This window comes from Hemicordylus capensis, chromosome 5 (genome assembly GCF_027244095.1).
Source record: "Hemicordylus capensis ecotype Gifberg chromosome 5, rHemCap1.1.pri, whole genome shotgun sequence".
NCBI classification, from domain to species: Eukaryota; Metazoa; Chordata; class Lepidosauria; order Squamata; family Cordylidae; genus Hemicordylus; species Hemicordylus capensis.
The window spans coordinates 176,022,062-176,046,142 of NC_069661.1; the positions used below are offsets into that span (position 1 = coordinate 176,022,062).

The window sequence follows — 24,081 nt, forward strand, 5'->3', positions numbered from 1 at the left end:
CCATGGCTTTTAGCAAAAGGGACAGGTTTTTCTGTATGTTCTGTGCTTTTATTTGATCTCTCACTTGTATTTTGATGGTTTAAAATGATGCCACATAAGTTGGGAGGAGAACTTGGAAACTAAATGAACCATTCATAAGTGTATATTGGCCCTTCACAAGGATCAGGATTTTCTTTATCAGTGATTCTTTTACTCGATTTTCATGCTGTTACTAAGTAGAAAGTTCTCAGATGTTAGAATTATGAATGTAATTTTTGTTTTCATATGTGGATATATTCCGTTAGGCTGGACCAATGCCAGATTTTAAAATTAGAATAGTTTTATAAGCAGAGGCAGAGCTGTGCCTCATTAGTGCTATTATGGGGCATTTGGCAGGGTGACACATCTACAGACAACAGAACATAGAATGCTTTACAGCCTAATGGGGAAACATTGGTGTCTGTTTGTCTGCTTAATGTTTGAAAACTTTGTTGCATTACCCTTTCAGCTAGGAATCTGTCAAGAATTCCCCCCCCCCGCCATGTTTTCTGCTCTTATGAGATTTTTTTGTGGTCTTTAAACTGGTCTTTAAATTCAGGTTTGCCAAACTGGATAGTTCAGAAAACAAACACAGCAGTGTATTTGAACATCATTTTTTCTGCTTGGTAGGGATTAACTAGGTTGGTGATTTATTTTTGTTTTCTAATTGCAATATAACAGCTATTTTAATTTGGGATGTGTGTTAGTAACAGTTCAACAGTTCTCTGAGGGACACTAGATAACCTTTTGTGTCTTTTTAGGGGATCCATAAATGCTGCTTGGGGACTGTATTATTTTAGAGTAAATGAGCCTATCAGTATTCTTCCAAAAAGAGCAGAATAGTGATTTGGGCATGAAGCTTGTGCTGTAATTTTCAGCTTGAATAATACAAGCTCCTAATTATTAACCTTCTCAGTAATAAAGCCTCCTAATTATTAACCTCTTGAATAATAAAACCACCAAATTATTCAAGAAGTACTGTGCTAATTATTAAATAAATAACCACCATTCTTTTGTAATTGCATGCCTAGCATAGCTGATTTGATACGAACATTTATTCGACTGTTAGAAAGTTCTTTATAGCATGAACTCAACCTAGAGGCTGCAACCAGTGATGTAAATAGTGCATATTCAAATTCTAGCACTTGTGCCTACAGGTGGACCTTGCTATATGTGGCCCCAGTATCTGGGTTTCCACATATCCACTGTCTGGCAATTGACACCCAACCTTAGCATACATGGAAAACAAAGAGTTAATTCCCACGTATCTGTGGTTTCTGGACTGTGGAGGTCATTTCTGGCTACCATTTTGAGCAAAGGAGACATTTTGTTGCTCTTTAAAAAAAAAAAAATTCCCCGCAATTTTATGTAGAAAAATTGTGCAGTTGGGAATTGGGAGGGGGGCATTGCTGGACTGCTGGAGACCCAAGGAGCACAGTAGGCCACTCCCCCCCCCCTGCATTTTTACAACCTCCAGGAACTAACTAACTTATTTATCTTATCTTATCTTATCTTATCCTTATACTCTGACCATCCAGTATACTACTGTTTGGGGAGACTCACAACATTAATAAAAAGATTCGATGTAAAATAAGACAGTTAAACAAATTTAAGTCAAATAAATTTAAGTTAAACAAGTTAAAAACCAGGCTAAAACCATATTTTAAATTACATTTTAAAAGTTCCTAATTAAAGTTATTTTAAAAGCTAAAAACTAAGAGCTATAAAAACTAAAGAAGCTACCAGATATAAACAGAGATGAAACATCAAAAAGCCTCTCTAAAAACATGTGTTTTCCATTTAAAACAAACACTGAGGAAGGGAACTAAACAACCTAGCCCCACAATTTCCATTGCCTGAATGCCTTGGTATTCGCAGTTCTGTTCTCCACGGTTATAGCGGAGAACAAACCCCCCGTGGATACTGAGGTCCACCTGTATTTCCTTTTCAGTTCACCCTTTGAGATCCAATAGATGGCAAGTTCCTAGATTACAAAAGGAGCTGGAGAAGAACCACACCAGATGGTGACAACTCCCAAATGGAGTATATATATTAAAAAATCAACTCAGCAAGGAAGCAAGAATAAGAATAAGAACAGAGGACAGGCACAAAAGACAACAGGTAATAGATAGATAATCTGCTGGCAACTTGGCATCCCGAGATAAGGGCAAGCAAAGCAGAAGCAACTTGTATTGGATGCCATGTGCCTCCCCTGCTGAACCAGCAATAGGCTGAAGCTGATACTTTACATAGTTCCTTTGGCATTGCATGGAAGTGACTGGTTCCATTGGTCAGCTGAATACTCCTCAGAGCCCTCCTGGCATTGCATGGAGGTGGCCGTTTCCATTGGCCACCTGCATGCAATTTTGTGTTTTCCCCAAGCCAGTGGAGTTCCTTTAAGATAAATGGAACACTATTGAGTTTCAGACATGCCTGGTAAGGCATGCACAGAGCACTGAGAAGGACTGTGCTCCATGCATGTTTTCCCAGATGATTTTTGAGGCTCTACAGCATTCTTTCTGCAAACCTGTTGAAGTTAGAGAGCACCAAACTGCACCAATAACATGGTTTATCTAAATCCTACTAGTATTAGAACCATGCAGGTAGGCGTAGTTTGGATGTTTCTTCTCCCATGTGAGTATACTGAATGGAATGGAATGATGGAGCATACACACCCTTGTTTGTAAGCACACAGTAGGTGGATGGTATGAGGCTAGGATTTGAATTGGGTATCAATCTGGGTTAAATGCATCTCCAAAGCAAAAATGTGTTTAGGCCATAAGATGACTTTTGACAAGACCCTCTAACATTAATTTGGCCCTGTGAATATTGTCCAAATCTCCCATGTGCATCTAATATACAAGCTGTTCATCTGGAGCAGATGAAAATGAATTTATACACTGGTAGATTGGAAATGCTTCATTACAGGATGTAGACTGAAATGTAGTTTAGTTTCTGAAAAACCCCTGGGCAGCATCCCAGAGGTTTTTATTATGTTTTTAGTATGTATTTACTGTGTTAGCCATGACTAGGTCCCATTGAAATTAATGGGATTCCCTTAATCTTTGATTTCAGTGTTGCTTATCCATGACTAGGTAGATGCTGTCCACTGTCCTGTTCTTGTTAGCAATCAATATATCCTTCTTTTTTTTAAAGGGAACATTGTATTTTGTTCCCACTGCAATTATTTTAGTGTAATAGAAGAGAACAAACTAAAACAAATAAATGTCTAATGAGTTTTTAATTTGGAGAGGAGTAACTTAGTGAGACAAAGAGAAGCTACAAGGATTGGAAGGCTTTATTTCATACAATTACTTAAACACTATTTGGGTGAAATCCCGGAGAAACAAGCTTTGGACAAAAGATTACAATATTATAATTAATAGTTTGGTGTAATTTGAAACCAATGCTGCCTGACTCATTATATGCTAAATTAGGTTGCTGTAAACAATAACAAAATGGGTGCTTGTTCAAATGAGAGTAGTGAATTCCTTAGACTTGCATTAGCCTGTGTAATGGGATGCACAGAAAGTCAAAAACATATATTTTAGTAACAGATGACCTGAATCAGTGTCTTGCTGGATGCTATGATTTTGTGTTAATTTCCAATTTAAAATAAATAAGTTCATAACTACTACTCTAAGAGGAATACAATTATATTTATTGTGTATTGATCCACAGTAAATTAACTTGCTTTCTTTTATATAGCTCGGTTTGATTGTAGATGCCCTGTAGCACAGATGTTTACTGTTTTAAGAGTCTGATATACCTTTGTCAGGATCTGCCTTATTTAAAATCTTTAAGTATGCAAAAATAGAGTAAAAAAACCCTATTATTGTGAGTTTGGAAAATAATCTGCACCCACAGCTTTAAAAGATGAACAGTACTGCTTCACATTCTGCTGGTTAAGAACTACTCTTTTTTTTTTTGGTAATGGCAGATTTGTTTAGAATATGTTAAATGGAGTAGGCCCAACTGCTTTGAAGAAAATTGTTGTGAGAGTGCTCTTTAAAAAGTCCTTCCTGGACTCTCAAGACTATAATAATGATTAGTTGTCTCTGAGCAAGGACTTGAATGGGTGGCTCCAGAGGTTACTGCATGATTTTTTCAGTCTGATTGTGCATAGAAACTACTGGTGTCGCTGTAAAGACTTATCCCACCATCTCTCCACTGCCGCTAATAGGGACAAAGCGAGGTTCCTGGTGGACCAAGGCAAGCTGCCAAGCATGCTGGCCATGCCCCTTCCCTACATCATCATGCTGATGTAGGGGGCATTGTGTACATGGGCAACACATAGTGACCCCTCACCCTCTCCAGTTGGTGGAACCCTTTCTTTGACAGCTTTTGATTGATTGATTGATTGATTGATTGCCATCAGATGCTTCCTTTTTCTCCCACGCTTGTGAGAAAAGATGAAGAAAGTACTCTGCCAGTTGGAGAGGGCAAGGGGTTGCCACACTTGATTTCCCATGCCAGCCACAAATAGCAATAATTATAGTATAATATTATAGAATTATTAACTTTGCACACTTTATTTGTTGCCTGACTGTCAGTTCCTGTGTCATGTATTGTAAATAAAACACTTTATTCTTTTAAAATGTTATTTGTTCTGGCCATCCCATGTTCTTGCCTTGACCATGCTCAGGCAGAGATATTGTAAGAGAGTCCTACTGATCTCTAACATAGTAGGCAGTGCAGCTATGTATCTGACATCTTAGTTGATCCTTGAGGCCAGTCTTGAATGGGTTCCCAAGGCACATCACAGGCTGGTGGCAGAATGGTGGGACTTCAATTTGGTGAAACTGGAAAACTGATACAATATATTGAATCACCCAGAACGTCGTTATGGCCAGAACATTTGAGAGAAAGGACACAGATTAACTACAATCAAGTGGTTGTTTTTCTTCTTCTTTTGTTTATTTGGTTTGTTTCAGGAGAGCAGAGAGGGGGATGTGGGTTCCAATTTTGTTATGCCTCCAAAAAAAGGTACCACCAGCTAAACAAGCAGATCAGGGAGTAGCTAGAGAAAGTGGAACAGAAACAGATCCAAGTTCGATTCCATAGGCTTTGGAGATCTGCAAGATAAAGGTGTGGCTTGAAATGGCATGCATGGAAATAGAGATGAGAAAGAAAGAAACCCAGAAATGACATTAATTGGAACTTGAATAAATGAGACTAGAAGAGAGGTGGAGGAGCTCAACAGAGTGCATATGCCTTGCCAAACTCTTCCTTCTCCATTGCCGCCCCTTCCCCGACGTTTCTTGAAAAAACTCCCAGTAGTCCTTTCCGCGTGCGCACATCATGCGCGCGCTCCACGTCTCTGACGTGTACGCGCACAAAGGACTACTGGGAGTTTTTTCAAGCAACGTCGGGGAAGGGGCGGCAGGGAGGTATCCTGCCGCCTCAATTACTCTTAACATTACGGCGGCAGCGCTGGAAAGCGGTGGGAGGGGTAAGTAAACCCTCCCACCGCTCTTAAAGCTACCCCCACCCCAGTGCCGGACTGCAGTTGGCGGTTCCGTGCACACCCCGATCCTCCACACCACTGTCCACGTGTGAATGGGGAAACTGCTCACTTGGATTGGAAGGGAACACAGAGCATGGAAAGTGAAAGGTTTAACTTTATTTTAACAGAACACAGCGAATTGGCATGGCTCACATGAGCTAGGCGGGGAGCAGGTCACAGACAGCAGTCTGCAAAACAGGCTCCTACCACAAGTGTGAGCAATAGGGCCATGCACCCATCAGTAGTTTAAAGGTCAATGAACCCTTCCAGCATCATGCAGCTGCCTGCCTCACAGATGTTCTGGGTGAGAGATGCTCTCAGGAGTGTCTTGTGAAGGAAGCTCTCACTGCCCACTATGCCCTCCTACCGCCTGCAGTTCTCCAGGTTGCGCAGTCGCCCATGGTTGACAGGCATCGCTGTCTCCCCCATGGCCCTATGGGTGTGTGGCTGGGTTAATGGGCTTCTCCAGCAGGATGTCTCCCCTCATCTCGCAGATATTGTGTAGGATTCAGCAGGCCACAAGCATGTTGGATACCAGATCTTCTTCCACATCCAGCAAACTGTAGTGAGAGCGCAAGTGGGCCTTCAGTTTCCTGAACGCCCTCTCCACCACCATCTCCACACCAGCGCTGTTGTGCCTGAAGTTAAAGTGCCTCTCCATGTCATTCTTGAGTGCATGGTAGGGGATGACCATCCATTTCTGCAGGCTGTACCCCTGGTGCCTGAATATCACCAGCTTCACCATTCTCCCGCCCACCTGGATTGCCGGGACAATGATGCCATGGATGAAAATGGAGTCAAGAGGAGAGGTCAGGTTTTGTGCTTTCAGGCGTAACAGAGTTACAACCTCAGCCAAGTTTAACTGTGGTTAGCTGTTACGTCAGAATGAGTCTTTCTCAGAGTCTTTCCCTGTTACTGTATACAAAAACATCTTACTTGCCCAGGTCTGTTAGTATGAGAAATGCAAATCAGTGGATACAATCAAGCAGGCATTGCTATAGCAATCTCCTATAAGTGGGAGACAGAAGCAAACTTCATCGAAGTAATGAAGGATTGTAGGCATTGTTAAAATTATTTGAATGTTATTGGAAGTCTGGCAATACTGTGTTGCCACTAGTCAGGAACACAAAGCTAGGGACATAGTACTTTTATGCATTTATTATGTCTAGCAACTGGTAGTTAAAACATTGTTGAAGACCATATTATGAACTGGAGACATTTGTCCAGCAGTAGGTTAGCCAAAGTCATAGTGTTCAGGAGCCAAGTCCATTTTCCAGGGTTCAAATAATTGAGATGACTGGTGTGCCATTGAAGTAGCTGACTGAGAAGCAAGGGAGGCATGGAGCAACTGATGTCATAGAAACATTGATTAACTTAAATCACATACAAATCGTAAAATTAAGGAATTTACATGAAGTCCTTTATGACCAACAAGATGTGGTTGTGGTTGAGCCGATAGCACTGTTGTAGCCCCTATGTGCCTATACTACCCCAGAGTTGGAGAGCCACTTTCTCTTATGATGATCAGCATCTTTTATTTAGAAACTAAAGGCCACTGACTCAAGACCACAGGTATCTACTGGACAACTCTTTGGATTATGAGATGTTTTCTCTCTTCTAAGAGGAGTGAGCCTTGATAATAAAATAAGGAAAATACATAGTTGTTCAAATGTGAAGCTTTGAGGCCATATGCTTTCAGAAACATCATGATTTCTTTTGGCGTTTGAATGGAATATAGTGTCCAGGTATCTAACCAGTACTTAACTGGAATGGTGGTTCCAGTTCCTTCTTCACCCTGAATTCTCTTCTGCTGTGTCATTAAGGAGGAGAAAGTCATCCCACAATTCTTGAGAAGAGTGTTATGTTTTCCTTCTGGTCTCTAAGAGATGGAAGGAAATGACTGAAGCCATTCCATGAATTCACAAAAATCAATCATGCAGCTGTAACAGCCAGGTAATAGAATAACTGTGATGATAAAGAATAATAGCTATTTTTGTCCTGTGTTGTATGCCTTGGGATTTTTTTGTGTCAGACGGGTAGTGCTCTTATAAAAATTTAAGTAGTTGGCTGCTGTAATTTTCATCTTTTGGATTTATTTTTATGTATATATTCATTTTAAAAAGATTTCAGAATGTTTTACATATCTATATCCATATCTACATCTATATCTATATAAAAACCCACGCACAGCCGCCAGTAGAATTCACTCAGAATTTAAAGGCATAGGCAAAGATGAAATATTTTCACTGGATTAGATCTGGTATAGTTAGTTATCAAATTGAATTGTTGCTACAGAACTCTGATATCCTAAAACCATCATGATTAGTAAGATCTTCTGACAGTGTACTAAGGTTTATTTTACCTAAATTCCATAAGAAATTTTTATATCTGTTTTTGATTCATAGAAATTTTGTCATATATGAAGTATCTTTCTGATTTATTTTTTTGTCTCCCCCCCCCCTCCAAATGCCAGACAAACTCTGGCAATAGAATTAGCCTTATGATGTATTAAGATTCAGTAAGAAGAAAATTGAATGATTAATGTACTTTGGATAGTGTGTTAATTTGTGGTCTTATCAAAATATGTTTTATGTCATATTGTGGAATGTCCAAATTCTTCACATAATATAACCTAAAGAGTGCTGAAAAGTAGCAAAGGTTCAGCAATGGGCTTATTCAGAGTGTTGTTTTTCAAACACCCCCCCCTACTCCACCCCAAAGGAGGTCCTTGGATAGCACACTGATTAATATTGTATGGGAAATGTAACTACAGGGCAAAATATAATGCCAGTACAAAACTTGGTTAAATCACGTTGATCCAAAATCTGATTTGATCTTGGTATGCTTTGAAAGGAGGAGTCTACATTTATATAAAAAGAATGTTTAAAAAATGAGAATTCTTGTTATAGATATTTGGGAGGTGGGTCAAGCTTTCCCCTGATAGAGCAGGGGCCCCTGCAGCTGCTACTTACAGAAATAAACAAAGAGGACCAAGCAATGGCTGACAGGTTCTGCAGCATTACAAGTGCAGAGCAAGAGCAGTACTCTCACAGAGAGGCTGCTGCGGAGCTTAGCTGAAAGCTTGCTGTGCAGCCACGTGCTCACAGGGAGTGGAGGGAGTGATTGTTGCTGCTTGTGTCACCTTCTAAAAGTAATTTGGACAGAGCGAAGAGCAGTACAATTAATTCCCTCTGCACATGTGATTGGTTGCATAGCAATCCTTTGGCTGAGCCATGCAGCACCTCTCTGTGAGGGTGAAGCTGTTGCTCCATCCTCATAATGCTGTAGAACATGTTGACCACTGTATTTTAAGTTACTTCTTCTTAAATAACCTTAGTTTTTATTAAATAAGGTAGAACATAATGCCCACCCCACACACAGACACATATACAAATATATCCCATTGCAAATACATGGCATGTTTCAAACTTATTTTTAAAATTATTTTTTATTCAGAGATATGCCTGGTGCAAGCCCAGTGTGTGTGGTAACTCACTAAGCAATAGTAATTTGCCTGAGGTTGCCTAGTCAGTTCATAATTTTAGTTGGGCAATGCTGCTAGCATCCTTATTTATTTATTTTGGAAAATTATATCTTGCTTTCCTGCCAGTCCAATGAAGGAGGCCTTACAACATTATATAAAAGAGTATCTAAAGAAGAAACAAAAAATGAAATAATAAGAAACATAATTTCAATCCATCTAAACATAATATCAATACGAGTTTGTCATTCATATTGTTAACCATTTCTAATGCCTCAGTGGAACACCAAAAGACCATGCATGATGAATTGTTAAATGTTCAGATTTCTGGTATTTACATAAAAAGTATTTGATTTCTATGAATAGTTTGATGCTAAGATTTTGCACGGGATATGCCACTTCCTGGAATGATCTATTTTCATTTGCTGAGAATGCCAGAAAGATAGGTGTAGTTCGTACTGAAAACTTTACTACTTTGAATGGGCGTGCATAAAGCAATTACATAAAGTAATTACATAAAGTAACTCTATGGCTCTGTGTAATCTACTGTGAACATCATTCAACTGTAATGAAAAATAGCATGTTTCATATTGCTATTTTTATGTGGTAATATTGCTGCTAAATTAAAATATTATAAGCAACTTTAAAATAAGGCTTGAAATTTGGAAGTTATTCAATACACTCTGAAGACTCTATTACAATTCCATTGTGACTGGAAAATAATTCAAATTCTTGTGCATTGAAGTACAATAGAAAAACAATTTTGGTGTGGGTCCATTATGATTTTTCCATTATAAAGTTGGATTACATTTGCAAAACGATTTCAGTACAAGTCAGGTCAGCACTGCCGAACAATGTGACATGACAATATGAACAGAAGTCTGTGCAACTATCTGGCAAATGAAAATGCCTGATAATGCATAAGGGAAGGAAAAGATTATACCAGAAATATAAACCTGCTAGTAGGTGAGGTCTGTTGTGTCTGGGTAAAGTAATTTTGCATAGATAATACAGCCAGGAAAGTTCAAGAAATGAAATTCAGGAGGCCCTTAATATTGAGGGGGTAACATTTGTGGAAACAGCAGTATTGGAGTGGGGTTAGATTCCTTAGTAAACAATCCACTCTTGCATTGAGAGTGGATGGATCAGCTTGCATGCGGAGAATTGCTATTTAAACTTTAAACCGCCCCATGCATCAGCTGAGAAGCATGGGGGCATGTAAAGTTCAAATAACCATTCTCCCCACTTCTCAGTTGACATGCAGGATGGTTTAAAGAAATGGCAGAAGAGATTAGAGTGGATGGAGCAGCCTTTACCTCTCACAACACTTCTTTAAACTTTCCTGTGTGCCAGCTGAGAAATTTGTAGGATTTATTCATTTTATATTAATGACCATATATAGTAAATTTGAATCTGAGCAGGGTCTGCTTCTCTTGGGGGTTAGTGTTTTGGAATGATTGATCTGATTATTAAGTGTTAAAAACCGGTTGAGAACAATAACAGTTAAAATATGGTGATTTTATTAAGAATCTCTTCTACAAAATACATTTTTAAACGTTCCCTCCAGCATATTGCACGATTGTCATTCAAAAGTTGGTATCTGTATTAAGAAGTATGATATTCTGAAATACTTTTTAAAAAATACACACACACAAAAATTACATTTTCACCAAGCATATTCCAGTGTAAAAAGTAGTGCATTGAGCTAATCTTAGTGGCAGGGTTGTGTATGCAGAATTTGGTATCGGTAGATCATTGGAAAGTATGACTTTATTTTGCACAATCAAACCCACACATTCTTCAAAATATATACATAGATAAATAGATTGTTCTTTCAGAACATAATGCAATGTTTGTAATGAATAAGATTGCACATATTATGCTTTGATAGCAGAATCTATAACATCATGACACCTCTACCTGACATCCCATTCTGCCATAACTTTTCCTTCTCCTCTTCTGGCTGCCATTATGGAGGGAAAGGCCCTAGTGTGTTGTGCAGAAATTTCACTGTGCCTATTGTGCTGACAGTTGAAACTTAGAATAAGTACACAGCCTTTAACAAACAGAAAAAAAAACCTATCAGCAAGCCATGTGCTGTTGATGAATGCATGAATTCCACATATTAAAATGACCAAAAAAAATTAGCAATATTGAATCACACTTGTAAATCAAATTTAAGTGTTCCAGTTCATTTTGGACATCTGGACATCTCAGTAAACATATGTGCTCATACAGCCAGAGGTGGCTCATCAGTAAGGGCAAGAGCTGGAGCCGCTGCTCCCACCTCCGTTATGCCTTTTGGACACCTGCCTTCTCCCCTCTCCCCTTTGCCTTTTGGCCCCTGCTTTCTTAGTCCCACACTGCCTCTGCTTTCTGCCTTCTCTCCCCCCCCCCATGTGCTTCTGCTTTTGGCAACCTTTCCCCCCTTCTGTCACTTCTTTTGGCCTTGCCTTTAGCTTCCCACCACTTTCTGGTGGTAGAGTCACCCTAAATCTTACTCTTCGCACTGACTCTCAAAGCAAGGTAGCTCATATGTTTGCATGGTGTTTTCCACACAAGTGGTATCTTCCAAACAGAATACTCAAGCACTATGGCAATAATTCATTATGAATATTAAAGCTTCTTGATGCTGTGCATCAGTGAATGTGTCAACTCAGTGTGCATATGATGTAATACCAGAGATGCCACCACTGCAGAAGAGAGCTGTGAATATGTATGTCTAGAGAAATCTAGGACCATTGTCAATTGTGGCATGTTTCAAGCTTATTTTTAATTCAGAGGTACACCTGCCTTTGACACAGATCTCTTCCAGGTGGCTTGCAGCAGTCATAAAGTACACAACATTGTAAATGTTGAGTTTTACAATTCCCTCCAGAATCTTAGTTGCTCTTTCTTCAACCCCCAGAGAAATCTACCCTGCCACAGTTCACCTAATTGAGGTGGTGATGAGGAAAACATAAACCATGTCACAGCTATCCTATTGTGAGGTAACATACTGGGACCTGTTTTCAAGTTGTTATTTTTTTAAATTATGATTTCTTATTTACACAGTCAGACAGATGTTATTGACTGGTTTGTTTTATCCAGATATCGAGTCCTTCCCAAGGACATGGGATGGCTGAATTTTATAATCAATATTATTGTTATTATTATAGATATCGTCGCAGAATATAGGCTATTCCTAGTAAAGTTGCTTTTTGTAATTGGCTGGTGGTGATTTCTGTGGCCCCTATGGTGCTGAAGTGCTCTTCAGGGTATTTTGAATTGCACCTAGGGCACCAGTTACTACTGGGATTCGTATATTTTATTCATTTAAGAGACATTTCTTCCAGTAATTCTGCAGTCTCCAGCCCTGGTTGCTTAGCTGAGGATCCTGAGTCCTGTAGCCCACTTGCCACCAGATGTCCAGGAACCCCAGCACCTGGTGAGGTCCTTGTTGACCCGGATGATGACCAATCCAGTATAGATTTATTAAAGTTACACCTCACCATATTGTTTATGGGAGAGGCACTCTTCGTCTGGCTCCTCTGATGAGACCTGTCCAATATGGTTGAACCTCTGGCATAGTTCTCACCTTCCTCAGAGCATGCAAGCCCCACAACCTTGCCAAGGTAATGCCTCGCTGGGGGTATTATTATTATTGTTATTATTATTATTATTATTATTTCCATTTCTATACCACTCTTTCAAAAATGGATCAGTTTCCCAAAACTCAAAGTTCCATCGAGTTGCTTACTACAGTATTATGTGATGCTACAGAGTGCAGTGTAAAATGTTGGCTAATGAAGCATTGCTAATAATAAGGCAATATGGTAGTTATTTTTTAAATAAATTGCTCCTTCCAGCACTAGTGTAGCTCTTCTTCCAAATAACTGCCTTATCCATGTCAGTTCCCCCTCTTGGTTTTTTTCTTTCCTTTTTCTTTTCTTGATACCCTGAGCTGGGCCCGTGAAAGGTTGGATTCATTTATTGTTTAGTTGAAATAGAATGACTGCAATCCTAAAAACAAATTTGGCCTCAGTTAGGTGTGCTTTGTCATAAATAATCACAGAGGAGATTGGATTTCTCTCCTTGCCAATGTACTTGAGCTGTACATTAAGCTCACAGCATCTAGAAGGGACTGAATCATTGCTCACTTGAATGATCACTGAGCAACTCACACCTGTCCTTGTTCTGCTTTGCTATTGCCATCTCTATTTCCCTAAAGCATATTCATCAGTAGTTTATGGTAAAGGAAACTACTGTCCCATTTGTCTAGATTTCCTCCTTGTCTTGTGTACACACACACACACACACACACACACACACACACACACACACACACAATTTCACATAGAATATCTATCTATCTATCTATCTATCTATCTATCTATCTATCTATCTATCTATCTATCTATCTCACATAGACTTGTGTGTTGCAGAGTTTTTTTGAGCATAATTCTTTTTTATTTAGGAAAAAAATCATGTTGTACATTGATTCATGTCATTTCCATGGTCCGGTCAGAAGATAGCCATATTTTATATGTAATATTAGGTCTTGGAAGTAGTGCAACTGCCAATGTTGTCATTTACAAATATTGGTATCAGGGTTGGTTATATGCTTAAACCAATTTTCCAAGAACCATAACAAAGCTTTGAAAAATAGTATTGTTCACATAGGTAGGCATCTTGAGTGGTGGTACATGAGGTGTCTCACCACAAAGCTTTGATGTTTACCTGTTGCATAAATCCATGTGTTCTGTCCTCTGTAATGGCTATAAGAGAGGACTTCTGTTACTAAAAACGAGGAACTAAAAATATTGCCACAAATCATAGCAAATTTTGCTGAGGATGTAATGCAGATATGCTACATCCAGACCATACTCAATAGTTAATCTCAGGGACTACTTAATTCATTTGGACTAATCAGGACCACTTTAGTCTGGATGTCCAGCAACAAATGTAACGTATGAAAGAACAGAAATGGCACATTTCTAAATTACTACAATTCTTTGCTGCTTTGTCAAAGAAAAATGTGTTTAGACTAATGAAGCTAATTGTGATAAAGAAAGGTGAATTCTGAATATGTAAAATACATTGGCTGACATACTGAGGACAATGATTCAAAATAGCCCTATTGACATTTAAAGACAAGTTAAGAAATTCTTGTTTTAATTTCAGTAGGACTACTTCGCATAATTTCCCTCAGTATGTCAGCCAGTGAAAATGTGCCACTGCCACCATGTTCCCCAAGATCTGAGGATGTACCACACTATATGTATTGTGGGAGAAAAACCATTAAAGGTAGAGTTGTCTAGCATGAAATTGTTGCTGCTGTTGCAAAGGCAATGGTGAAAGAGAACAATAATTCTTTTAATTCCATGTATCTGCCACCAAGGCATGCGGGAGGGAACCCTCTAAAGGGCATCTTATGGTGGGCCCTTAAATATGGAAGCAGTCCTGCTTAAAGGTTATGATTTTAAAAATGCGCTTTTGGTGCTGCAGCTTTATTACTATTGCATGACTAGGAAGGGCAGTAAAGACAGCTGAGAAGTTAAAAGAAGCAGCAGCAGCTAAATTTACACTTACGGGAGGAAATAAGAAATTACCCTGATGGCCTCTCTTGATGAGATGGCGTTGACAGCAACAGTGAGAAACCAAGAGAATTTGGAAGGGATGTTTATTTTGGGGAGTGTTGTATTCAAGAGGACAAAGAGCCATTTAAGTTTAGATTTTTAGAGAGCGAGAGAGCCTGTGATTTTTGCTTGTCAGGAATTGACAAGTAGATTTGTAAGCCCTCATCATCAAGATGATAGCTGAATCTATTACACTGGATATGATTTTCCCAAAATAGAGTATAAAAATGAACAAAAACTCCTATGCGTCATTGTCATATCAAAACCATTTTCTTTTATCTTTTTGACAGTTGGCTCTTATCTAATAGTTTCCTTGGCTAATATTTACATCAAAAGACTTGAAAATCACCAGAGCAATTGGTATGAATGTGATCTTTAATTCACATCCAGTTCCTGTCCTTTTTTCCCTTTTTCCATGGACATTTTTAGAACTTTGAAAAAACAGACCCAAAATAACCACTTGTCTGTTGCAGACAACCACTTCATCCCCCCTTACCACCAGCCAGGCCCCACCCCCCCAAACATATCTGAATCCACTCATCATCCTACAATTCCAGTGTCAAATTATTGAACTACCCTTCCACATGAATAGACTTGAAAGAACTGATGGCTTCTAGCTGAGGTGTGTGAAAGGCAAGGCCAAACAACCATTCATTTTAGCAAAATGTGATATATTTGCATTTGACAGAAAACTTAACTACCAGAATGGATACTTCTGGAGATATTTTGCACATATGGGATTGTGCACTGGGGATATGTCTAGACTACATACTATATTAGAATTATGTCAGATTTGTTGTATACCCCCATCATGTCCTCAAAACCTCTGGTGAAAGTGCTGAGAACAGATATCCTAGAGTTCACTGGAGAAAAGAAATGACTAATTGAACCAGTTCAACTAGCATGGAGGTGCTCTGAGTATATCAGTCTCAACATCTACTTTTAAAACTGTTCCTCAAAATATAGCTTTTAAAATAGACACAAAATATAACATTTGCTATTCAAAAATCAAATGAGTAAGCAAAAAATAGTCTTTATTTATTCGTTCATTTCATTTCTATACTGCCCAATACAAAAAAGTCACAGGGCAGTCCATCTGTATGAATAAGAATGATATCACAAATTAACTGACATCAATTTTGAGTAATTTAATGTGTGAATATTCTCTAGGAATGTTCATTTGTTTTTTGTACAGTACACATTCCCCCCATTGTTCTCTTACTAGAGTCATTGCTCTCTCTTGTCCTGTTTGTGCATTACTAATAGCAGTGAATTAGTTAATGGCTTTGCTCAGTTTTCCCAGTTCTCTGCCACCAGCATTTTTGTTGTTGCAAAAAAAAATTCCCTACCCAGACCTTTTATTTAAAATTTATTTATGCATTTCATCAGGTAATTTAATAATATTACCTGTGGTGTATACATTAAGAAATCTTCTATAACCCTTTAGATTATTTTCATGAGTTCTCCTCCAAACCTTTGAATGATTTTATAGCAGTGCCAAATTATGCATGAAATATGCATCCTTCATATGACAGCACCACCTGATTTGAAGCAGTGCAGTACTTAAAAAAATTTGCTGTTGTGTAGTACCACTGATGTTATATTATATGTCTTGACATATAATTTATGTTAAGCTTTAGCATTAGAGATGAATGTTCAGCTTTAGCATTAGAAATGAGTGTTCCATTAATGAGAACGTGTTAAAGTGAAGAATACAAGACAGTTCCCAAGGCATTACTGTTGTAGTGTCAACTGGAGATAGACACCTTATTTAGTCTCTCTAGAGAAAAGGTATGCCTTTTGGGGTATAGAATAACTACAGATACTACCAGCGGCCCCAGAAGGGTGTGTGTGTGAGCGGGAGGGAGGTAGGGAGAAGGAGTGAGTGAGGGGTAGCTCAAGACAATTGGGACATGAGTATTATTGCCAACTTTTCAGGCACATTTTGACATCTGCCTATTTAATGAACAAATAATATTGTATTCAATTCTACATATAATTTAATAAAAAAAGGAAAGATATATAAGGACTAATAATTAATTAAAGTAAACATAAAACAATAATGAAATTCAATTATGTAATACTTTTGTATTGTAAAACTGACCAATATTATTTGCTTCAGAGAAAGAAGGGAAGAATGCAACAAAGTAGTTCCTTAGAAGAAAGCAAGAACTTTTCCATTTCTTAGTCAAACATCAGGTGGCATTTTACACTCTGGGGTTTATTTTTTGTTTTATTTGCATTGTCTGTGTCAGACACACATACCTTGCTTCTCCGCACAATTTCCCCAGAATTAGATAAGGTCAGAATAGCTATTTATTGATTTAGTTTTTAACCTATCTATGCACACTTACTTGTTCATCCATGGGAAGAGGATAGCTCAGGGGACTTGTCTGCCATTTCTAATCTGCATTTTAGGACCCTGATAAGTTTCCAGCCGACTCCAGGATTCCCTGGAATACAGTGCTTAAAAACTACTGCTTTATTTGCTATGGGTGGCTAAATTTCTATTATTATCCTAAATCAGAAAGTGGTTTGCAGTCTTCATCTGTTTATCCTGATAACAGCCTTGTGAGGTAAGAGGCTATTAATTACAATGAGGTATTGAGATTGACCCTTCAAATGGTTTCATAGATTCAAACCCAGGTTATGTGGCTTGTCCCACTAATACCAGCTTTCAGCAGATATGTGGCTTTTCAGATAAATTCTGAGGAAACTTGCCCAGGCAAATCCCCCCCCCGCTATTTGCATAAAATTTGCATTTTTTCTTTAAAATATGCTATACCAATTTTCCTGATGCTCTAAATAGATTGTGATCTGATCTAAATTGACCTATTTATACAGTAAAAATGACACCTCCACCATATCAAGTTCCCACACTATCTCCAAAGTTTTTCAACTAGCCACATAGTTGAACGAAATATTTGATGGGTAGGGAGAATCAATATAGACACTTCAAGTGTTTAAATTGTTGCACTGAAACATATTCAAAGATTTATGTGGAAATAACCTTTTACTGGAATATTCAGTAAATCTGTAAAACATATGTATCCTCTCACACACATCATAGGTGTAATAATCTGAAAAAACATTAATTACAAATTTGAAATTGCTTAACCTTTCCTAATACAGTATTGCCTTGACACCCATTAATTCCTACTAATTAGTTTTATGAAACAATAACCAACATCTGAACTAGCCAGGGATGCAGCTAGGTAATATTGGAGCCTGGACCTAAAGGCCTTTGGAGGCCCCACTCCCCCTCTGCGTTAACCGTCATCCCTCTACATACGTGCACACACAGTAAACACACACACATAGTATTTTTAAGACGTGCGGTCTTGAGGGCACAAACAGCAACTGAACTCACAAGAATACAAGAATATAAATAAGCTATATTTATGCAAATATGCATTAGCAGAAATATTTCAACATGCAACTTAACATATTCCCATCCCACATATTTCTTTCCCCACTCCTTCCTCTGTCTCTAAAGCAGAAGTCACACTCATCTGCCTGGCAGTGCAGTGACCACACCACCCACGACAGACTAGAGAAGATTTGGGGGCACTCCAGGGGATGTGGAGGCCCTGGACTTCCTCCTGGAAGTCCAGGGGTAAGAGCACCTCTGAGCATTGCACATGTGCAGCAGTGCAAGTTCAGGACTACCACTGCACTGTCACTTGAATGTGGAAGGTGTGCATGAGCCTCAGAGATATCTTCTGGGCTTTAAAGGGAAGGGAAGATTTGTGAAAATTGCCTCTTCCCCTAGTCAAGTGGTAGTCTGGAATTTGCACTCCTGTACATGTGCAATGATAGGCTGAGTGACAGCCAATGAAACTGTAGAAATGGAAATTTGTCTTTTTAAAAAATGGGGAAATTTTCTGGAATTTTTTCCACCACTTTGTGAGGTTACCAGAATGTTCTATACATTTCGTGGATCAGTAGTTTATCTTAGTCACAAGATATTTGAATAAAAGCAGACAGCCACTATCTTGTCTTTCTCATAAAAGTGCTGAAATTGCTGTTGTGGGTTTTTTTTGTTTTTTCCCCCAAGTTCCATTATTCAATGAATGAAATTTAAACACAAATCTGTATCCTTGTATTATGGTGATTTTACGCTAAACATATTGCTTTGCCATTTATTGTCTTCCCCTTGCCTATTCTTTCAAATGTGCTTGATAAGGCATTTCATTTTCTTGTTACTATGGAAACAAGGCATGATATTCATATGACTCCATGTCACTCCGAGGGATGTTGGTGGAGCAGGATGATTATGAACTCAGTCCACATAGTTTTTTCCCATGCAAGCACCATTCATTTCAATTAGATTTGTTCAAAACATCCACAAAGCTGGATGCAGAGAGGAATTGACATGACAAGTTGTATAGTCTGCAATCCTTTCCCCCCAGAATCATTGTGAAGTCATAGAACCCCAACGTATTTCTGTTAATCATGTTCCCTGTCGTATAGGTCCTCTTGGATGGAGTGTGTGTATGTGTGCGCGCGCACACGTATGTTGAATGGTGTCCTGTGTTTTTGATCCACTGCCTTTTAAGATTATTATTCATAACATTCCTTTTAATTTTATTTATAACCTTCCTTTTAATATGCTGACAAACAAGTGATAAGCCATGATATTAACTTTTAGTTAATTGTTACTGGTCAGAAGTGGTATGAAGAATTATTTCATCAGTTATAGTCATTGGTGAACAGGTCCTAGAAATTGCATGAAGTGTGCTTTCTTCTTCCCCACCAGCTAGCATAGTGATGACTAGTTTTTGGTAGCCAGCAACAAACTGTTTTTGGTAGCCAGCAACAAACTTTACTGGATAACTTTGGGCCAGCCACTATTTCAGCTTGTCACACCTTGGCCAAGTGCTCGGTCATAGTGGCACATTCCAGTTTGGATAGGGGCAGGTGAGGAGTGGTCAAGAACAGGACAGGTCGAGTACTGAGTGAGACAGTCAAACAGAGGGCCAGAGGCATAGTTTGAGCTGGGCTGTTGATTAAGACAAGCAATTAGAGAGTTGCAGTCAGAAGGTATAGTCATGGCTGACTGGGGTTGAGTTCAGTTCAAAGGGCTGGAGACAGGATAAGACAGGGTGCAGGATTCTGTTTTGCTACTGTGAATTTCACACACTTCTGGGCTGCATGGAGTCAAAGGTTTTATAAGACAGTCCTAGCCGATGGAAGTCACGAAGTTATTGGTCCGACAGCTTACCTTACCATATCCAGGCTGAGATCAACAGACAGAACTTATCCCAGCATTCTACTATAGAGGTCACACTTAAGAACATATGAAAAACATAGGAAGCTGCTTTATACTGTGTCAGGCAAGTGGTCTATTTAACTTAGTCTTATCTACACCAGGACTGCACAGTTTCAGCCAACCTGCATATGTTGGACTACAACTCTCATCATCCTTGGCTATTGGCCACTTTGGCTAGGAATGATGAGAGTTATAGTCCAAAAACAGCTGGAGGAAAAAAGTTGTGCAACCCTGGTCTATGCCGATTGGCAACAACATTTCCAAGGTTTCAGGCAGGAGTCTTTCCCAACCCTACCTGGAAATGCCAAGGATTGAAATGCCTCAGTGGTAGAGCATCTCATGCTTGCAGATGAGATGCTCTACCACCGAGCTATGGCCACATCACCCTTTCCTTGGCCCACCCAATGTGTGGCGGTGCAGTAGGTAGGTCTTCAGAAACTGGCCACTGAAAGACTCAGTTCAGGTGCCCATCCCACCTCTGCCACCTTACACAGCTTAACCTGCCTCACAGCGTTGCTTTAGGGAACAAATGGTGTGCTGCTGTGAGCTCTTTGAAGAAACAGTAGGATAAAATTTTCATAAATCCTGGCTCAGCCCTGTGAGAGCCCAGTACTGAAGCTCTGACCCCTTCCTGGATCATAAGGGGCAGTTTCCCTTATCTATTGCCACTGACGCCTTTCGTATGTATAGTAGACTTGGAGTGTAAGTGGAGCTTGTGGATTGGAGGCTTGCCTGACTTGAGTAGGTATTATATAGAAGAAAGTAATGTGGTATGTCACCAAGTGTTTTTCATTGGAAAAAGCTAGCATGATTCTTTCTTTCTTTTTTTTAAATAGAGAGGAGAGATTTGTGTCCTGGTAATGTAATATGTTAGAATGAAGGGAAGATTTCTTTATTATCTGAGAGGACTTCCTTTTATTAAAGTGAGGGATAGAACATATTTTTCTTAGGGCTCTGTACTGAATAGGTATAAGTAATTGAATTCACTCTGACATTAATGCTACTGTTGGATTTACTTATTGGTGTAAAACCATTATTGTATAATGCTAAATTATATTATCGGTGGCACTTTTATGTTGTGTAAATAATTTTATAATGTTCAGTGATGCACATTCTTTAATGCAGTATGGATTTGGGCCTAGATTTGAGAGTGAATTACCATCCAATAAAGTTCTGAAAATGGTCAAGTGTAGAAAATGGAACGTTCAACGAAATTTTAAAAAATCTTCTAAAATTTAGTTTTATCACCCTTTACTGTATTTCTCTACTTAATGCAAGTGATAGCGCATTTGAAATCTGCAACATATTAAAATCACTAAATACATTCAGCTGAAGTAGCTCTTTATTTTATTTTCTTGAGCTAGATAAGCCACCTGTTTAAGAGGACCAGCGTTGTTTGCTTATATATTTTCTTTGACTTAATTTTATTCAATTTAAAACTGCTAATTGGCTTATATTAAAGGAGGAAAGTTGAAGGCAAATGTTCTAATCAGATCAGTCTCAATTGTAACAGATGGGCAACTTTAATAAGAGATCAAACAAAGAGATTTCATGTTGCTTCTGGAGAAATTTCATGTTCTGGAAAAACTCCAGGAAAAGACCTTTCCAAAAATTATGGAGCAATATGTCCCTGGCTATAGGAAGTGTGTTTGTAACAGTCTGAGCTGGTGGGCCCTGCTGTCCTTGGATACTTTCCTTGGATTCCTACAATCTTTTCTACCAGTTAGCAGATCCAAGGACTTTACTGGGATATGGCATTTACCAGGCCTTGTCTAACTGTGTTCCTAACTTATAGGACCAAAACTTTATCAATCAGACGTTATGGGGTTCAACCCTAGTTATCTATTCTGTCTATTCTATAAATCTGAGATCTATAAATAGATTAATTTATCTATTAATCTGATATCTATTCTGTCTAAGAGGGCTAAGTTCCTGCTAAACCGTGTTAGATGCATCACGGAAGTTGTCCACTCAAACTGCAAACCAACTTCAATCCAGCCTTGCACCCCTGTTTTGGGCTTCCTAGATCAGGAGACACAAATTAGAATATGAAAAATGTTGAACTGACCCACAAAAATCCTGTCTTGAGCTTGTTCTAGTTTTCTTGTCAAATTATTCCTTGCAGCTCAGCAAATGGGTAATAATGCAGTATGGATTTGGGCCTAGTTTTGAGAATGAATTACCATCCAATAAAGTTCAGGTTTCTGAAAATGGTCAAGTGTGGGGCATCTGAGAACATTCAAAGAAATAAACTTAGAATTTCTTCTAAAATTTAGTTTTATCACTTTTATTTCTCTAGCTAATGCAAGTGATAGTGTATAGAATAAAGGGTGATAAAACTAAATTTTAGAAAAAAAATTTAAGTTTATTTCTTTGAATGTTCTCAGATGCACTACACTTGAGCATTTTCAGAAACCTGAATTTTACTGGATGGTAATTCATTCTCAAATCCCGGCCCAAATCCATACTGCATTAAAGAATGTGCATCACTGAACATTATAAAATTATTTACACAACATAAAAAAGTGCCACCAATAATATCGGTGGTTACACCTTCAGTTTATTTGTTGTGTGCTGCTGCTTTAAGTAGAAAGCCCAGAACGGCTCACGATGAGAAGGGTGTATGAGAGAATTGGTATAACTATTGCATTTTTGTTGCAAAGGGTTCTGTGAATGGTTGTGTCTGTATGATCTCCTCAAAGGTTTGAACTTGATTTCCTAGGTAAGACTGACAAATTTGTCAAAGAGAATTCCTGGAAACAAACATCAAGTGGGTGCTGGTGGTGGGGACATAGATTTTAAAACCCTACTTTTTATACTTCAATTGGAAGAAGCACTTGCCATAGAACTTGGCAGTTGTTTTGTGCACTTTCCCCTATAGCATTGTTTGCATAGGAGAGAGGAGCTCATGTACATTTAGCAGCACTAGCTGGGGCTCAAACTTATGCAGAGCTCCATCTTTCATGTTGTAACAGTAAAGGACAGTTGTGTGTTAAGGCCTGTTGCTCCTTGCATTTCTTCCTGCTGTCTAAGACTATAGGTGCTACATCAGGCAGTGAATCTTCTAGTGATATTTGAGAACCCAACAATGCCACTGAACAGAAGGGTGCTATCTTTGTCCGTATACAGTACCATACAGCTAAACCCAGAGGTCCACTGCTAAGTCTAGATATTACCACCCTTGGTAAGTCTAGAGGTTACCTAGAAAAGGAAGAGAGGGATTTACTAAGCTGTATATAGAGATCCAATCTAGCCATTCGGCAGCACTGGTGCCAGAGGAAGGCTAAGAATATTAGAATTTTAAAGTTGACGCCATGTAGATACGGTATTTAGAGAGAAATACCAGAAAATTGGGTAAACGCTGTTCCTGCTCTAATTCCTGTGTGTTCAGGGTGACACCTTTCCATTTTGTGACCAGGGCAACACTTACCCTACATCTTGGACAAGGACAACTGATTCCTGGACTATGACAGCCCTCGATGTGTGGTTATTGTGGCCTTCATGGAGTAGAAACAGTCTACAGAAAAAGTTGTCCTTGCCCACCCCCCGCCCACCAATTGAAGTTTTATGTACTACACTTGTACGTTTATACTTTTTCAATGACTTGTTAGCAATGAAGACTTGAGTCATTAGAAGAGATCTGGTGTGTGCTGCTCATATTTTAAATATTATCTACCCGAGCCTACTTTCTCAGGCATCTTAGAAGAATTCTGGTGAAGAGAAACAATATCTCAAAGACAGTGGCACTTTTACGACATTATGCTGAAAGTGTGGTCAGGGAGAGCAGCAATATTCATGTTGTTTTTATTCCCAACTTCCACGTATTTGATTAAGTTTTTCTGAGTTGGCCAATTAAAGTGTAGAAGGTTTACTATTTAAAGCCTTACTTTTTTAAAGTGCCATTCTGTCCACTCCTGCCTTTGCTAGCTCCCTTGAGCTGCCCACAGCTCCGTCCTTTAAATATGACTTGATGGCAGGGTTTGCTAGCTTTTGCCTTTAGGTTTTTATCTTGCAGGACCACTTGCCTTTCAGGTCTCATTTACCTTTGGTGCTTGTGGTTTTATTGCCCTTCACCACCAAGTTTTCCCTTTTCTTTCTCAAATGGTCAGAAGGTTGTATTATCTGTTGTTTGTCACAATTTTGGACTTGGGTACAGGTAGGTGTGATAGTGAGACTGAAATTGAGG

General features: G+C 38.8%; 1 protein-coding gene across 14 annotated transcripts in view; it reads left to right on the forward strand.

Annotated features, from left to right (window-relative positions):
- IMMP2L (inner mitochondrial membrane peptidase subunit 2) overlaps positions 1–24,081 on the forward strand; it is a 753,382-nt gene that overhangs the window by 190,041 nt on the left and 539,260 nt on the right. Inside the window, exon 4 of one of the 14 annotated variants that reach the window (XM_053252312.1) lies at positions 1,970–2,139. The exons of the other annotated variants lie outside the window; for them this stretch is intronic. Within the exon in view, the coding sequence (XP_053108287.1) occupies positions 1,970–1,991 (22 nt within the window). The 3' untranslated portion in view covers positions 1,992–2,139. Of the gene's footprint in view, positions 1–1,969; positions 2,140–24,081 lie in introns of those variants that run through there. 14 annotated transcript variants of the gene reach the window in all.